At 38.1% G+C, this 15,399-nt stretch overlaps 2 protein-coding genes across 3 annotated transcripts in view; one reads left to right on the forward strand and one right to left on the reverse strand.

Annotated features, from left to right (window-relative positions):
• Positions 1–3,287: 3,287 nt before the first annotated feature.
• On the reverse strand, positions 3,288–10,992 carry LOC146456753 (alpha-2-macroglobulin receptor-associated protein-like). The gene is made up of 4 exons (XM_085092825.1): positions 10,553–10,992; positions 7,764–8,104; positions 6,268–6,420; positions 3,288–4,879 (listed from the first exon to the last, which is right to left on the reverse strand). Exons 1-4 carry the CDS (start codon positions 10,956–10,958, stop codon positions 4,826–4,828), a joined length of 954 nt encoding a protein of 317 aa, XP_084948951.1. The 5' UTR covers positions 10,959–10,992; the 3' UTR covers positions 3,288–4,825.
• Positions 10,993–12,258: 1,266 nt separating this feature from the next.
• Positions 12,259–15,399, forward strand: part of LOC146456754 (follistatin-related protein 5-like) — a 29,952-nt gene continuing 26,811 nt past the window's right edge. For both annotated transcript variants that reach the window (XM_085093166.1, XM_085093167.1), the window contains exon 1: positions 12,259–12,586. In XM_085093166.1, the coding sequence (XP_084949292.1) occupies positions 12,530–12,586 (57 nt within the window). In that variant the 5' untranslated portion in view covers positions 12,259–12,529. The remainder of the gene's footprint in view (positions 12,587–15,399) is intronic.

A 15,399-nucleotide genomic window follows, 5' to 3' on the forward strand; every position in this document is an offset into this window, starting at 1 on the left:
GACTCTAAAACCCTTACCCTAAAGCAGATCACGTGCAGCTGCCTTTAAGGGCCTCTTCATATGAGCCCGGTCGACCGGGGTTTCCGAGATCTCGCCTTGCCACTCTTTTCTCTACCAAAATTTCGATGTGTTCATATAACAAGGCGGGCTGGCCCGCTTACCGAGATCTCGGTAACCGAGCTGGAAATTTTCCCATATCAACACTCCAGCCCGGATACTGGGACTGTCTGGGACGAAACATTTTCAATTGCGCATGGCTTGCAAGGTCGCTAACGAGTCGGAACACGGTTCCACGGGTATTTTGGGGGCCATTTGGACATTTTTCATCTCGGTAACTAGGATTAAATTTTCCGTATGAACAGAAGACAAAATTCGTCCCGCTTACAGGTTCATATGAAGAGGCCCTAAAGACCAAAACTCCCTCCCCTATCCCAGACTCGCTATTTTCCAGAAACTCGGTCACTATCACAGTCCAGCCAAAACAAAATCTACGTGTACAACAACAACTAAAACACTTTTAAATGTCAATTCCCGGGAAACCTAGTCAAAACAAAACTCTTCAAGAGGGGGGTGAATAGGTCTATATACGGATCGGCGGATTTGGTAAATATTTTAGCCCGGATTCTGGATTCAGAGCAAAATTTTAACGGATCTGCGGATTCAATGATCACAGCGGATCGCGGTTTTATCCAGTTTTGGGGCTCGGATTTTGGATTTTGGTTGTTAGGAAGTTCAAGTTTGCTCTTTTTTCTCGTATCTGCAAGATTTTGTTTCGATACAGAGGTTGGTTACATAACTATTTCGTTGATAGCAAGAGAGGATCAAGGGGTAGTCATCCTCAACGCTAAAACACAATATCACGCAAGGCAATTCCAACAACTGAAGTCGCTTTGTATCTCGCGTATCATCCAACGCGGCAAACAATTTGTGGATTCGGATTTAGTTGATTTTTTGAGCGGATCGACGGATTCAGCCATTAATTTTAGCGGATCGGCGGATTTACATACCCCTATTCACCCCCCTCCTTCAAGCATTTGATCAGTTTCCTGGAAAATCATGCCCTATTCTAGAACAAAACTCTCTGATTTCTATACCCTATCCCACACTAAATTGCTTAAAAACCATACCCTTCACATCAATTCACATACCCCATAAAGCTTATATATCAGAAGTAGCCCACCCCCCCCCCCCCCCCCGACCCCGAGACTCCAACCTAAAAAAAATGTACTAAAATGCCATATAACAGGGTTTGGAAGGGAGGGGGAAGGGGGGGGGGGGGGGGGGGGCCTGGTCCTGCAGTCCCGCTCCTTTTTCACGAGAATCCCGAATCCCGCACTTTTTTCCACCGCTATCCCGAATCCCGTTTTTTCTTTCCCCAAAAATACATTAAAAAAACATTGCCGCAAAAGCTAATAAATTTAAGATCACATGTAGATTGGCCCTTTCGATTGATATTTTGAATTTAAGCCTGTTTTAAGGTTACCGCAAAAAAGAAATAGAAATAGCAAATCCTAAAAACAATCTGCCACCCGCCGAACGCGAGGCAATCAATGCCTTGAGGCTTGACACTACAATAAATTTAAAAAAGACAGACAAAGGAACTACAACTAAAGTCATCAACACGCAAGATAAAATAAAAGAAGGTCAAATACGCTATACTTGTTTCAATGGACGTAACGAGCCTTTACTCACCGTATGCAGAGCATACGAAAAATTCTACGACAACGAACCTCCTATCCTATCCCTATACGGCTACTTGAAAGAGCGCTAAGTTTAATTCTCCAAGATAATTCATTCCAGTTCTGTCAATACCTACAAACCCATGGTACAGCCATGGGCACAAAAATGGCAGTCGCCTTTGCCAATATCTTCATGGCTAAGGTTGGAACGGAGATTTTAAAAGTATATTTAAAACCGCTCATTTGGAAACGATATGTAGACGACATATTTTCCCTCGATCTGGACTCTAAACAGAGAGGAGATACTGTAGTTCACTGAGCAAGCAAACAAACACCACCCGACAATTAAATTTACGGCTGAAATTTCAGAAACAGAAACGACATTTCTAGATACAAACATTTGTAAAGGTGAAAGATTCAGAAGCTATTCAGTTCTTGATGTGCGTACGCACTTCATCCCTATTGAAACATTTCAATATACGCACTTCTCTTCGTGACATCTACCAGGGGTCAAAATTGGCTTCATTAAAGGCGAGGCTCTGAGACACTCAGAAGTGCAATTTGAAAACAGGAAACTGGCACTCCTTCAAAAACCAAAGGAGAACAAACGAATTTTGCCTTTCGTTACACAATACCACCCAGCAGTGCCAAACTTAAAACAAATCTTCTTGAACGAGCAACAACCACTGCTCAAAGAAATCTACAAAGACCCGCCCAATATCTTACAAAAGAGGGCGATCGATCAAAGATACACTCGTGCCCAGCCAAATTATAAAAAAGGCTAAAACACACACTAGGAAGTCCTGCAGGCCTGTCACTGACTCTTGTACACTGGAAACGTCTCAATATCGCCACCGACAGCTTTATGCACTCGCGCTATTGAAATGTCGAGGCTTCTCCCCAAGCCTTTGCTCAGCGCAATATCCACGAGGCCAGTAAAATCATGAAGGTGGCGCTTGAAAATGTTTAATTCTCAGTATGGTTCTCTGTTGAGATTGGCACTTTAAATTTATCTTTATAAATCGGCTGGCCAGAAGTTTGTTCAGACTCTGTTGTGAGATAAAAGGACACCAAAACTCGAACTGTCTTAACGGGGTTCGCGCTGTTCGCTGCCATTGCTTTCAATGATGGTTGAACCATGCGAGTTTGAGGTACGTGCACTGAGTTAACGATTAGCCAATTGTGAAATGTTTTATTGTAAAATACTGTGAAAATCGTTAATCAATGAGTCCGTTGACAGACGTAACACCAGTCTATTACCGGAAACATGCGGAAAGTAACTTTTGTAAAAAGTTAATTGATATATGGGCCACTATTAGCTTCTCGGTTTTCACGAAAAAGACAGACAGGCAAAAACATCCCGCATCCCGTACCTAAATTTTGGTGAATCGCGCTTCCCGGGTAGAAGTCAAATCCCGAATCCCGTCAAAATATTTTGCGTTTTCTCGAATCCCGCACCGTTTTTGGGCCAAATCCCGGATCCCAAGAATACCCTTCCAGACCCTGGTATAACAAGACAAACGCAAAACGTTTCTGGAATGTGCAAAGCTTTAAATTTCATTGTAAGAATTTCTGCATCACGTATGATATCCTTTTACAATAACTAACCTTCTTGTATAAAAAAGTGAGTCCATACTTTAAAAGTACGTATTAATTTTCAGGAGCTTACAGAGTAATCATTGTCAAATAATTATTTTGAAACACTGAACACTCCAACTAAACTACATTCAACAAGTCTACAACGTAAGCTTGCCTTGAGAAAATTTTCTTCCAAGGAACAACTATAATTTACAATCAATGCAAGTGAAAAACACCAAGTTGGAAAAAGAGGGAACGCTATTTGCAGCCCAGGTCCTTCAAAACATCAGATATTTTTACTTTGCGAATCATCTCTTTCTTCCTTACATTGAACTAAAGCACCTTGAACAATATGCTACACAGGAAGTCCCTTTGCCACCCAGTCAAAGGAAAAAATAAATATTCCTGCCAGCTTAGAGCTGCTGGTTTTCAATTCCTTATAAATACAACACTGAAAGCTACAGAGCAAAGTACTAACATTTTTTACCCAGCACTTGACATTAACATTTAAAAGTTATACATTTTGTGTACTACATGTAGCATGGCTAGAAGCCTACAAAATGCCGGTTAGCTCAGATAACAAAAAAAATTACTTTCCAATACAGCTACCTAATTTTAACAGCCAGTGTCTCATCTTTTGCTATGATCTAATCTAATTGTAAATACCTTGTGAATCCAACCAGTTCACTGATAGTAAAAATACTTTAACACCTAACAGTAGCTTAATTTAATTTAATTCCTCCTTTAGTTGAATTGAAAGAAAAATATACAAACAGTATTAGGAAACTTTGGGATTTCACACACAAAATTAGGGCCAGCCCATGCATGTCCACCAAAAACTTGAATGGAACCTTTTCAACATGACCGCACATTTATAACACCATTTTTACAAAATTCTGGACCAGGCTGGATCCTTCATGTTTTTTTTTTTTTTGGCACTCATTAGGAATTCTGTTCACAAAGATCCCTACTATCTGTCCCACACATCCAGCAAAAGTCTTTACCTGTCATTAAGTAATGACTCAACATTGGGCAGTTCCAGAAAAAATCCATACCCACCCCATGGAAGGTCACTGGAAATTCCTAGGGGGAGGGGGGTCTTAAAACCTAAAATTTTAGAAGCTAACTAAGTATGAAGCTAAACTGGAATTCCAGGTGAGAGTGGGGTGCAAAACAAAAACCTTCCGTAAATGGAGTATCACTATGGATATTTTCTGGAACTGCACATTTTGCACTGAGAGCTCTAAACACATTGTAACCAACTTGTAACCTTTGGGAGTTCAATAAATCCACAACATGTAAGATCATTAGCAACACTGGAGCAAGTCCACCTTTTCACTGACAAAACAATTGAACTATGCAATCTGTGTGCCAAGTTGCATTGTGTACAAAACTTCATAATTTTAAAGGTCGTCTCAAAACCTTAGAAATGTATATTAAAAACCTAACACCCTTATCCCCAGTCTCAACAACTAAGAAGACCTAACTCTCCCCACCCCTTCCCCCACCCCTGATATGCAAAATTAGGACTTGGTTGGAGGGGGTCTTGCATCACTTAAACACTGCAGCTACAACTCCTCCCTTGTCACTTTGTCCATCAAAGTTGAATGCATTTTCTTCACCTGTTAAACAAGAGAAAACAGAATTAGACAAGTAAAGGTCAAAATACACTACACCAATAACCAAAGAGACAGTGCCAAGCAAAAGGTTCTCTTGAACGCAATTGAAAGTGAATGTGATAACAAGTCAATGCTTACACCTCACCCTCCTGCCCGGTTACTTGTCTGCTTATTGAATTGAATACAGTCAAACCTCTTTATTACGGACACCAAGGGGACAGGAATAAGTGTCCGTATTATAGAGGTGTCTGTTTTACAGAGGTAGGCTTTATATGGATTTCGGTCTCTTAGGGACCAAGTGAACTGTCCGTTATAGAGAGGTGTCCATAAGGAGAGATTCCACTGTATCATTGTTGAGTGTGGCTAGGAACAATTGAGCTGGGCACAATGATTTTACCATAAAATATTAAAATATTATTGTATTGTATGGCTAGCGAACTTAAATAAATAAATTAAAAATACCATAATTTCACCTATAAGTTGTCACTTCTTCTAAATGGACCATTTGCAGACTTGTTACTGGAAGGCCTAGCACCTAAGATTTGAAGAGCCTGGGACTAGGGATGTGCTTTTACTGGGAGACCTAGTATATTTTTCAGAATTTTACAGTATTGATTGGTTGATTAAGTGAGAAATCTTTAGTTATCCATGGTAACAATTCAATAATAATAATAATAATAATAATAATAATAATAATAATAATAATAATAATAGTAATAATAATAATTAATTATAATAAAGATCACAAGAAAATGGAGTTAACATACCATAAGCTAAAATCCAAGCCACTTATATTACATTACACTTAAACTTGTTTTTCATGAATGCCATGCCTATAATTGTTGATAAAGCAATCATTTACTGATGCTCGCGGTTTTATTGGGAGATTCTGGAGAACAGCATCACTGTAGAGAAAACTGATTGATTGATTGATTGATTGATTGATTGATTGATTGATTGATTGATTGATTTTAAGGATGGTGCCTACTTTTTCTACTGTGCACATGTTCTGCACATCTTGCAATGGTCCAAGAAAGTTGTGCCTGCTAAAACAGAGATACTTTTGTGCGGTTTATAACTATGCAAGGAAAGCAGATCTTGGCAGGGGCTATTGGAATCCAAAAAGAAAATTAGGGGTAACCATGCATTTTTCAAAGATAATTAAGCTTCAATTTGGGAAAAAATTCCAAACGTTGTTTTGTATTTTAGTGCTTCAGTAGAATTATTGTTGCTTAATTAACTCTAAAAAATGTGTGGTTACCCCCAATTTTCTTTTTGGATTCCAATAGCCCTTGCTAAGATCTGCTTTTCTAGCAAAGTCATAAAACCACGCAAAAATACTTTGGTATTAGTAGGCACCATCCTTAAACAAGAAAACTTTAACTTCTCACCCATTTCCCATGTTCCCTGACTTTCTTCACCAGTGATTCATGTTTGTCCTTTAGATGATGGTGACCATCCTTGAGAAGACGCTCAGAATCCTGGACTTCCTCCACAAAATGCTTGTGTTTCATTATTTTATGATCAAAGTGATGAAGCTCATTCTAAAAGGAGTTAAGGCAATCAAGCTTGCTTCAGTATAAAAGTGCTATAATTATATCAAATTTAACAAGCAAACTTGTCAGACACCCAACGATGGGACTTAAACAAGAAGTTCTGTTGTAAGAGCATATTAAATTATGTTTAGTGATTTTTGTTATAATTAGGTGCGTATCATTTGACGTCACTAAGCTTATCAGAACGTGAGCTTCGTTGATCGGTCAGTCATAAGCTTGTTTCATAGGGCAAGCATGTCAACCCAACCCTCCCTCCCACAGGAGTCTATTGATTCAGCTACGATGCCATTCGCTACTCAGTGTACAGCAGTCAAATCTGACTCAATAAACTTGTTGCCCAAACCTCTCGTTGTGTGATTATTGAGAGCGCGTGATTAAGGGCAAGCCCTCTTTCATTTCACACCTTTGTGGGTGTGAGATGCAAATTTAGATGCCATTCAGTTGTAGCAAGTTGTTGACTCAAGTGTCGTCTGAACAAATACGCCTCAAAATTTCATAATATCGCCACAGCAATATAAGATATCTAAGTATCTAAAAACTAAACTTTATTCCATTTGTACATGTCTGATCCAAAACAATAACTGAATAGCCATTAAGTTGTTTCTCAGTCAATCATGACCAATTACTGTTGATTCTTAGATTTCTCCTATAACAAACTTTGACAAACATTCTTTATGCCTTACAAAGAAAATTCTAACATTGTTTGACAAAGCCAAAGTCAGTTCCACTTTTTTTTCCATGAGCGAGAAAAAACATTGGCAAAACTTTGGCATTTTGACTTTGAGTGTTGCTCACGTGAACACGCACCAGTCACACTTACTTGTCTACTAAATTGCCATCATTAATTTTTTTTTTATGTGACTCTCCTTTAAGAGATACTGTAAATGGGCAAACCCCAATTGAAACCCATGCAGAATCTTTGTTATTGTATGATTTCAAATAGAATCTGATTACAAACATCTACTTAATGCACACACCTCACCTTGTTATTATCAATAGTCCCAATTAGCAGTTGCTGTTCAGGAAATGAGCCTGCTCTCCTCCCAGAACAGCCTCTCCTCTCTTTCGGAGAAGAAGTCCTGGTCCCGAAGGAGCGACAGAAATTGAGCCTATCGTATCGACAGTTTTCTTGGTGCTGAATCATATAGTTTTTAAAAGATGAACTCATTTAATAATACTGACCTTGTCAATGACGACATTTCTTCTGGCCCTAAGAATGGCTGTAACAATAGGATTTCACTATAATTATTGAGTAGCATTACAAAATTTTTAACTCTTTTTTCCCACTCTCTGGATCAGGGGAATTAAGAATCATGAGTTCAAACTCATACCTTAATAGATTCTAGTTCCTCTTCACTAAACTTGCCATCTTTAGCTCGCTCCCACAGTTCATTGACACGAGGATCTTGGAATAATTTGTCTTCCTTTTCTTCTGTCACTCTCTCTTTCAGTCTAGAAAAGCTTTTAGTCAAAGTTTCATGAGTTTTCTGAAGTTTTTCATGTAATTTCTCAAGTTCCTGATCCTTGATCTTTTTATGTGAGAAAACTGAGTTTTCTGAGATGCCATCCTGGTCCTTTAAAACATCTACAAGATGTTTGTACTCTTTGAGCTTCTCTTTGTGGTGGTTAAATTCAGTTTCAAGATCATTCATCTCCTCAGGACTGAATTTTCCTGTAGATGAGAGTAACTTTGATGTCATTATATTCTGGAAGAAGATTTACATTATAAAAATATACTTTTCTGGATTCCTTAGACTTTTCAAATTACCAGGGACAGACTTCTCAAAGTTCATGGCATGCCTCCTTGAAGGAAAGCAATAATGCTGAATGGAAAACATTTTTAGCATGGAGGCAACAGAGATCACTAAGGGCTAGCAGCTATAGGGCTTAAGTCCAATTTTAATTCAATTTTGGTGTTTATCAAAGGTATGACCTAAAAGATTTTGTGCCTGCTTAGAGAAAACCAATGACACTGAATGAAAAACTTTTTCACTATGGAAGCAAAAGAGATCTGACAATCTAAATGCTAGCAGCATATACATGCAGGGCTTCAGTCCAATTTGAATTGAATTTTGGTGTTTATGAAAGGTACATGTATGACTTAAGTCAAGGAAAATAATGGGCCCAAGTTTTTCTCAAATGAACTATCTTAGGCCATATCCCAAAAATGATAGCAATCCAAAGAAAATGAGGAAAGATCCAAACATTAAATTTTAGATTCATTTCCTGTCTGTACTGTACAACTTCTCAACTAGTAATCGGTTGCCTTGTGTGATCCTGCTTGAAAATGTTTGCCTCATGAACAAAAGATTCAGCAACCAAACATTGAATGGCAGAAAATATATTTTTATTGTTGAGACTGTCGAGACCATTTCTTGTGGAACTTAACCCTTCATTTCATGTTTTTAAGGATCTCAATCACATATTTACACCTACAATACATTGATATTCTGTAAATGACCATAACTATTTAATTCTTGTGATAGCCCTACATAATGTTATATAACATCGAAAATTTATGAAAACCAAACCGTAAATCAGTCTTTCGGTGATCACTATACACAGACAAGGGCCATCTGGGTGGCATCAAACTCTTTCAAATAACGTATAATTTGGTAGGTAACCATTATCTGCTTGTCAATCAAAACAACAAAAAGCCATAAATCAATAAGATTTGTAAGTACTTGAATTGAAGGACTCAGAGCATAACCGAGCTATGTGCACTTCAGACAGCTTTTTGTTGTTTTAATTCAGATTTGCCGAAGGTTTTGCATGTGGACTTGAATTCCTTCAGGATCAACATTGCTCCAATGTCTTATCCCCTAATTTTCAGATAAAAAAGCAAAGGATAGAACATTGGAACAATGTTTCCTGAAGGAATTCAAGGCCACACGCAAAAAATCCTGTGAATATCTGAAATGCACATAGGTCACTTATGCCCCGAGCCCTTTAATTACACCAATCAATAACAATTTGTCAAATATCATTATTGATTAACATACTGATTATATCCAAATTTTGGTTTTCAGCCCAGGGTGAAATACGTCAAGGTGCTAACTAAGAGTACGTTGTCGCACCTTTGTAGTATTGGGAAGGGTAGCAAAACTGAAAATGTTCTTACTTTAAAGGGTGCTGCCCTATGTGGCACTAGGCACAATGGGTAGTAATTAAGTATTTTAAGGATGGTGCCTACTAATAGTAAAGTATAATACTGAAGTATTTTTGTGTGGTTTATGACTATGCAGGGAAAGTAGATCTTAGTATGGGCTATTGAAATCTAAAAAGAAAATTGGGGGTAACCACACATTTTTCAGAGTTAATTAAGCAACAATTATTATTCAAAAAACAGTAAAATAGAAAGCAGTGTATGGCATTTTTTTCCAAATTGAACCTCTATTATCTCTGAAAAATGCATTGTTACCCCAAATTTTCTTTTTTGGATACCAAGAGCACTTGCTAAGTTCTGCTTTCTCCGTATAGTTTTAAACCGCACAAAAATATCCCTGCATTAGTAGGCACCACTCCGGAGAAATCTGAGTATCTCAACATGCACAGAATGTATGCACAATAACAAAAGTAGGCACCGTCCTTAAAGGGTCCAATAAAATTGACTGTGTGTTAGGTACATTCTTGAAATTCCTGCCTTAGCTTATCTTTGAGCTATACAAACGGGATACAATTTATTGTACAAAACACTGATGGCAGACTGATCCTAAATACTGCTGTCAGTATTTTGTATAATTTTGAAATGATTTGCTGATGCATGTCTACAAGTGATCTGACACCACTCATTGGTTTGTCACTGTGGAATTGCAGATTTTATCGTACAATTTATTGCTTTTTGTAAGAAAAATGGGGACTTTTGGAATGCAACAGGAAAGGTTTCAATTCTCTGGCAGAGCCTGCACTTGTAAACCTTTATAGAGTAACCCCTACCCCACCCCCAAACTATCATCACCACCCCTGGGGGAGGTAGGGGTTACCAAAGATTTCCGCATGGCCCCATACTGTATACATAACATCACTGTCATACTAACCCTCACAAAACGAACGAGCATGCATAAATAGTTGAGTCGGATTAATGTTTGTGGCTGTGCGGAAATCTTGCCCAAACACGTACCTTGTTTCCGGACTGATTCCCACAGTTCATCCAAGTGTTTATCAGCATAAATTCCTCGTCCGGCGGTGTTGTCTTTAATTTCGTTGTTCTCCCCAGTGCCATGTTTATCCAAGCCAAACTGCTCAAGCAAACGGGTAAACTTTCTTCTTAGTTTCGCCTCCATTTCGCCGTCTTCATCTCCGCCGGAAGCTTTCAATTCCTTCCATCTGATTTCCGCGCGGTCTTGCAGCTCAAGTAAACGACGAAAGTCGTTCAATTTTCGCTCCGACATCTTGTTTTGGGCTTTTTGCCAAATCCTGTTGAGCTTCCTCATTCGAAATGGGTCCTCTTTATCGTCCGTCCGAGCACTGCTCAGGAAGAAGACCAAAGAAATGGCGAATAACGAAATAAAAATATTTTCCTGCATAGTTCCTTCGACACAAGGAATGCGGTTAGTACTTCATGTAAGCCTGGCAATCAAACCAACACACGCGACACGTCTCGCGCGTCTCTCGAATGCTCTAAAGTAGCGATTCATGACTCCAGAGCATCTTTTACCAGTTTAAGCGAGAGGATTCACCCCAATTTCGATTTACAACCTTTATTTATCTTCTTTCCAAGAACGTTACATTCCAAGGCTGGAATAAGATCAACACAGGGCCACCAAATTTACTTTGAAACTCGGGATGCTTTTTACAAAAAACTACCAAATGCAAGGCTAATCGGACAGCTGAAAAGAGTAATTTTATTGCCCAATATTTGGTTAGACAAAACTTTTTAGGAAGACCGCCTAAAGTAGTTCAATCTTTTCTCCCTAGAATTTCTATTTGATGTGATTTTTTTTATATATATGTATATACACTGTATAAAGCTTTGAATGGTTATATTGATTTTTATGTAAGAAAATACACCAGTTTCTATTCGAAGTATGATCGTTATACTCCGAGGCATACGGACGAGTTTTTCCTCAAAAGGACTTTGCTCGGACAAATGTATTTAAATTTAGTTTCTTTAATAGAATTGTTGACATCAGTGGAATTCTCTCCCTTTGAAGGCTCGTTCGGCACTTATAACGCTAGGATTTTGATGGCCTAGTGTGGTGAACTTTTATTGCAACACTAGTCAACTTTCAATTGTATAAGCGTACTAACTTTATGGATAGTTTTAGTGTCATTTATTGTCCCTACATTTTTAGGTTAGGTCATCGGTGATCTGTCTCAGACTATTTTAGATATTAATTCCTTTTTGTTAACCGATTCATGATGCCATGAATTGTAATGAATGAATGAACGAACGAACGAACGAACGAACGAATGAATGAATAACTAATAAATAAATAAATAAATAAATAAATAAATAAATAAATAAATAAATAAATAAATAAATAAAACGTCCGAAAGTTTGTCCGAATTATTTATGGTTTCACAGTACGAGTGACGAGGGAAAAACTGAAGTCCTCAGTCGATAAATCTCTTTTCAAACAAAATTTCGGTCACGGTTTATTAGTAAAAACCTTTAACAAGAGCACCACTTCACTGAGTTCATAAGCAGTGCGACATTAAAATTATGCCTCTTTCCTTATTGGATGAAAAGTCTGATAAGGGAAGTTAATTATATTTGTTTTGTCTTCAGTGTTTTCACGGCATTGATGGATGTCGAACCACCTCCCGTTTAATTAACAAAGCATTATGCAAAACAGCCTCAGTGGAAATTCAACAATTCGCAACTTGTAGTCATTGTGCTTGACTTAGCTTTTTCGAATCTGAAATCTGTTGTTCAAACTCGAGCGATATTTTGTCTCTACTGGCAAATGAAACAAATATTCAACTAGTGCAATCAAGTATATTGTTATCCGTGTGCCATCCACGCCATCTGAAGTCCGCTTCGTCCATTTAAGGTTACATTCCGGCGTTTTTAAGAAACAAGCGTCGCGTGCAGTTCGCGAAATTCGTCGGGAGTTTTACGCCCAGGCTGCTCAAGTTATAAACTCCATTCACGATGAAGTGCACTGCAGTAGCTCTGATGATCATTGCATCGTTTCTTCTGAGTTCAGTGGTAAGTTTTTTTAACAGTACGTGATCTTAATTCCTAGAGGAAATTTCCTAAAAGTACTCCGCCTGACGCGCGCGCAATACATCCGCCGCATATTCTGATTTTTATTACCTCGAAATTTGAATTCAGGGTCTGTTCGGTTTACAAGGTTGGTTTCGCTCCCGTTTTAAACCTATCGATAGTTTCTTTCTGCCGCTACAAGGAAAAGTTGAAAACAGCTGAGCTGCTGTCGATTTGTGGCCAGCGCTGAACTGCCATTGTTATGCAAGTCAAGGTGTCAATTTCTCAATAAACTCAGTACTCGGAAGTTTAAACAAACTTTCGATCCTAGTGCATCTAAAATCAGAAGAATGCAGATTTTTTATGTTAAAAGCACTGACAAGTTGCTTGCTAAAGGACAGCATCTTGTATGTCTAACGTTTACTGTGTAAAATACGCATTAATTGTTTATGATTTTCAGAGTAAATTGTTTGCAATAATCGGCAACGGTCGTGAATCAAATTCACAACAGGGGTTAAAGAATTTGTTTGTTTGATTTCTCAATTGTTACCTGCTTTGTTGGAACGAAAAAAACAGTTGAAACCAAAAAACGACAATTTTTTCGCTGGAAACCAAATATAAACAAAAGACAAGGAAATATCGTTTGGCAATGAGGAGATTTTCGTTTGAATGTTGCTAGAAAACATAAGGGTTTGTCATAAGTAAGTTGCGAGAATTTGCATGAGTAATTTATTACTTTTTTGTTGTTATAAATTATTTATAGAACCATTAACTTTCAAAAAGACATTCTGGAAAAGTTTTGAAATGCTAAGAAAATTTAAGATTATTTAAAAGCCGTTCAATTCTTACTACAGATACTCTTATATGACAGGAGTAAACTTTCACATGTAAAGAAATCGGAATCATATATATAGGTTATGTTTGTGATGATGTAGGGTGTTTTGTCTTTGCACAGCCAACATCAGATATAAAAGTGAAATGAAAAATATATGAATATGGAGTCCTTAACCGACAGTAACTCTTTTTAAGACTTAATTTTCACAAGCAGTTATGTTCGAAATTGTGGTAACGCTACAATTCCTTTCTTGAGGTTCTTTCCAAATTATAGACAAAAGTCTTTTATTGTGCACTTAATTGCATGACCGCAGGCTGACACCGCAATTATTTATTTTCATCTCTCAAAATTACTTTTCGTTCCAGAGTTTTGTCACATGGTATTTTGCATTTTAAGACAAAATGTTACGCGCAAAAAAAAAAAAAATATCGGTTCAGTTTGGCCCGCTCTTTCGGAGTCTGTATTTACTCCGGAGTTCCTGTATTAACAGACATCTCCAACATCAATCTCAGTTGCTCCCTTGTCAGGCGCACAGTCCGCCGGATTTAAGACAAACTAAATCAAAATGTTTCCCTTGACTCCCATCTTTCAATCCTTTCACTCCCACAGACAAGGCTGAGTTTTTCATCCATGTCGCCCAAATTTCTGTGAAAGGCCAGCTGTGAACTCCTATACCAAATGTTATATACCAATTGAAAGGTTTTGTCTGGGGTATCGCATAAATTATTCCAACAAAGACATAACAAATAGCATATTAGATTGGAGAGTGTTCTTAATGATATCACCAAAAGGGCTTGGTAGCCGGAGGCAAGAAATTATTCTAATAAAAAGCACAACACTTTTTAGTTTAAAATTAGACACCGGTTTCGACTTGAACTAAATGAGAATTTCTTATATATATGATATTGGGCATACCCCTAAACTATAGCTTCATTGCAGATCTCAGTACATGGTTTCTTGTCAAATTTCGACTTAGTCTTAAAAGTTAAGAGGAAAACTCTGCAAAAAATAATGGAGGGGTGGTTAATCATGTCTCAGATAGGAGGGGATTATTTTATTCTTTCAGTGTACAGATCCATCCAAGATCTATTTGGTGTCCAAATTTTATACAACAAATTGACCCAATATTGAGCACGTAATGACTTCTTTTGTGTTTATTCTTGCTTTTTTTTTCCGCTTCAGAAGCACTGTAAGAATATTCACAGAATATAACGCGATTCTGGAGAAAAGAAAAACATCAATACTGCCTATTATGATAAATCGGTCTTCCGTTCATTTCGTCCATTCTGTTATCAGTAGAAAAATGAAGTGAACATTGTTCCTTTTCTGGATTCCAAAGGAATACGATGACAATTTCTTCAGATTCGGAAATATCCAACTAAAAACCAGACTTGTATCTAGTCGCTATCTTTTTGTTAGCCCGTTCGGGTGAGAGGTGATTGAATACTAGAGTAAACTGAGGCACGTGGGTTGCTACAGGAAAGGACAAAGCAAAATAGCTATTTCTTATGACACCCCACGTTTAATTTTCTCCAGAGCCCAATCTGCTCTCGCCCACAAAAAAAATCGGGAAAATCTTGTTCAAACGGGAGACAACTTGAAGACCGATGAAGCATTCTTCCTTAGTGCCTCGTCGCAAACTCGTTCCCAGGCTCACCTCTTCCCGTCCTCTCTCTCGCTCCAGGGGTGGGGAAAAGGAAAGCCAATGGGAACGAGATTTTACATCCTAGACTTTTTGATTCCCTGGATCGTGGGAACAGCGAAATATTAAGAGCTCTAACTCGAAAGAAAAACGCACTGGAACTGGGGGGAGGGAAGTCTTTTGTTTTCGCTCTCAGTTTGTTTCGCAGTTCTTGAAACGAGCTGTCACATACAAAATGGCGGTTGTTTTTGGAATGAAAAGACGAGAAGACTCTCGGAAACAACGTTTTGTGTCAAAAGCAAAAGCATCGAAGAATGCATCGGATTTTCATATGCTACG

This window comes from Pavona decussata, unplaced genomic scaffold (assembly GCF_977016875.1).
Source record: "Pavona decussata unplaced genomic scaffold, jaPavDecu1.1 SCAFFOLD_254, whole genome shotgun sequence".
Lineage (NCBI taxonomy): Eukaryota > Metazoa > Cnidaria > Anthozoa > Scleractinia > Agariciidae > Pavona > Pavona decussata.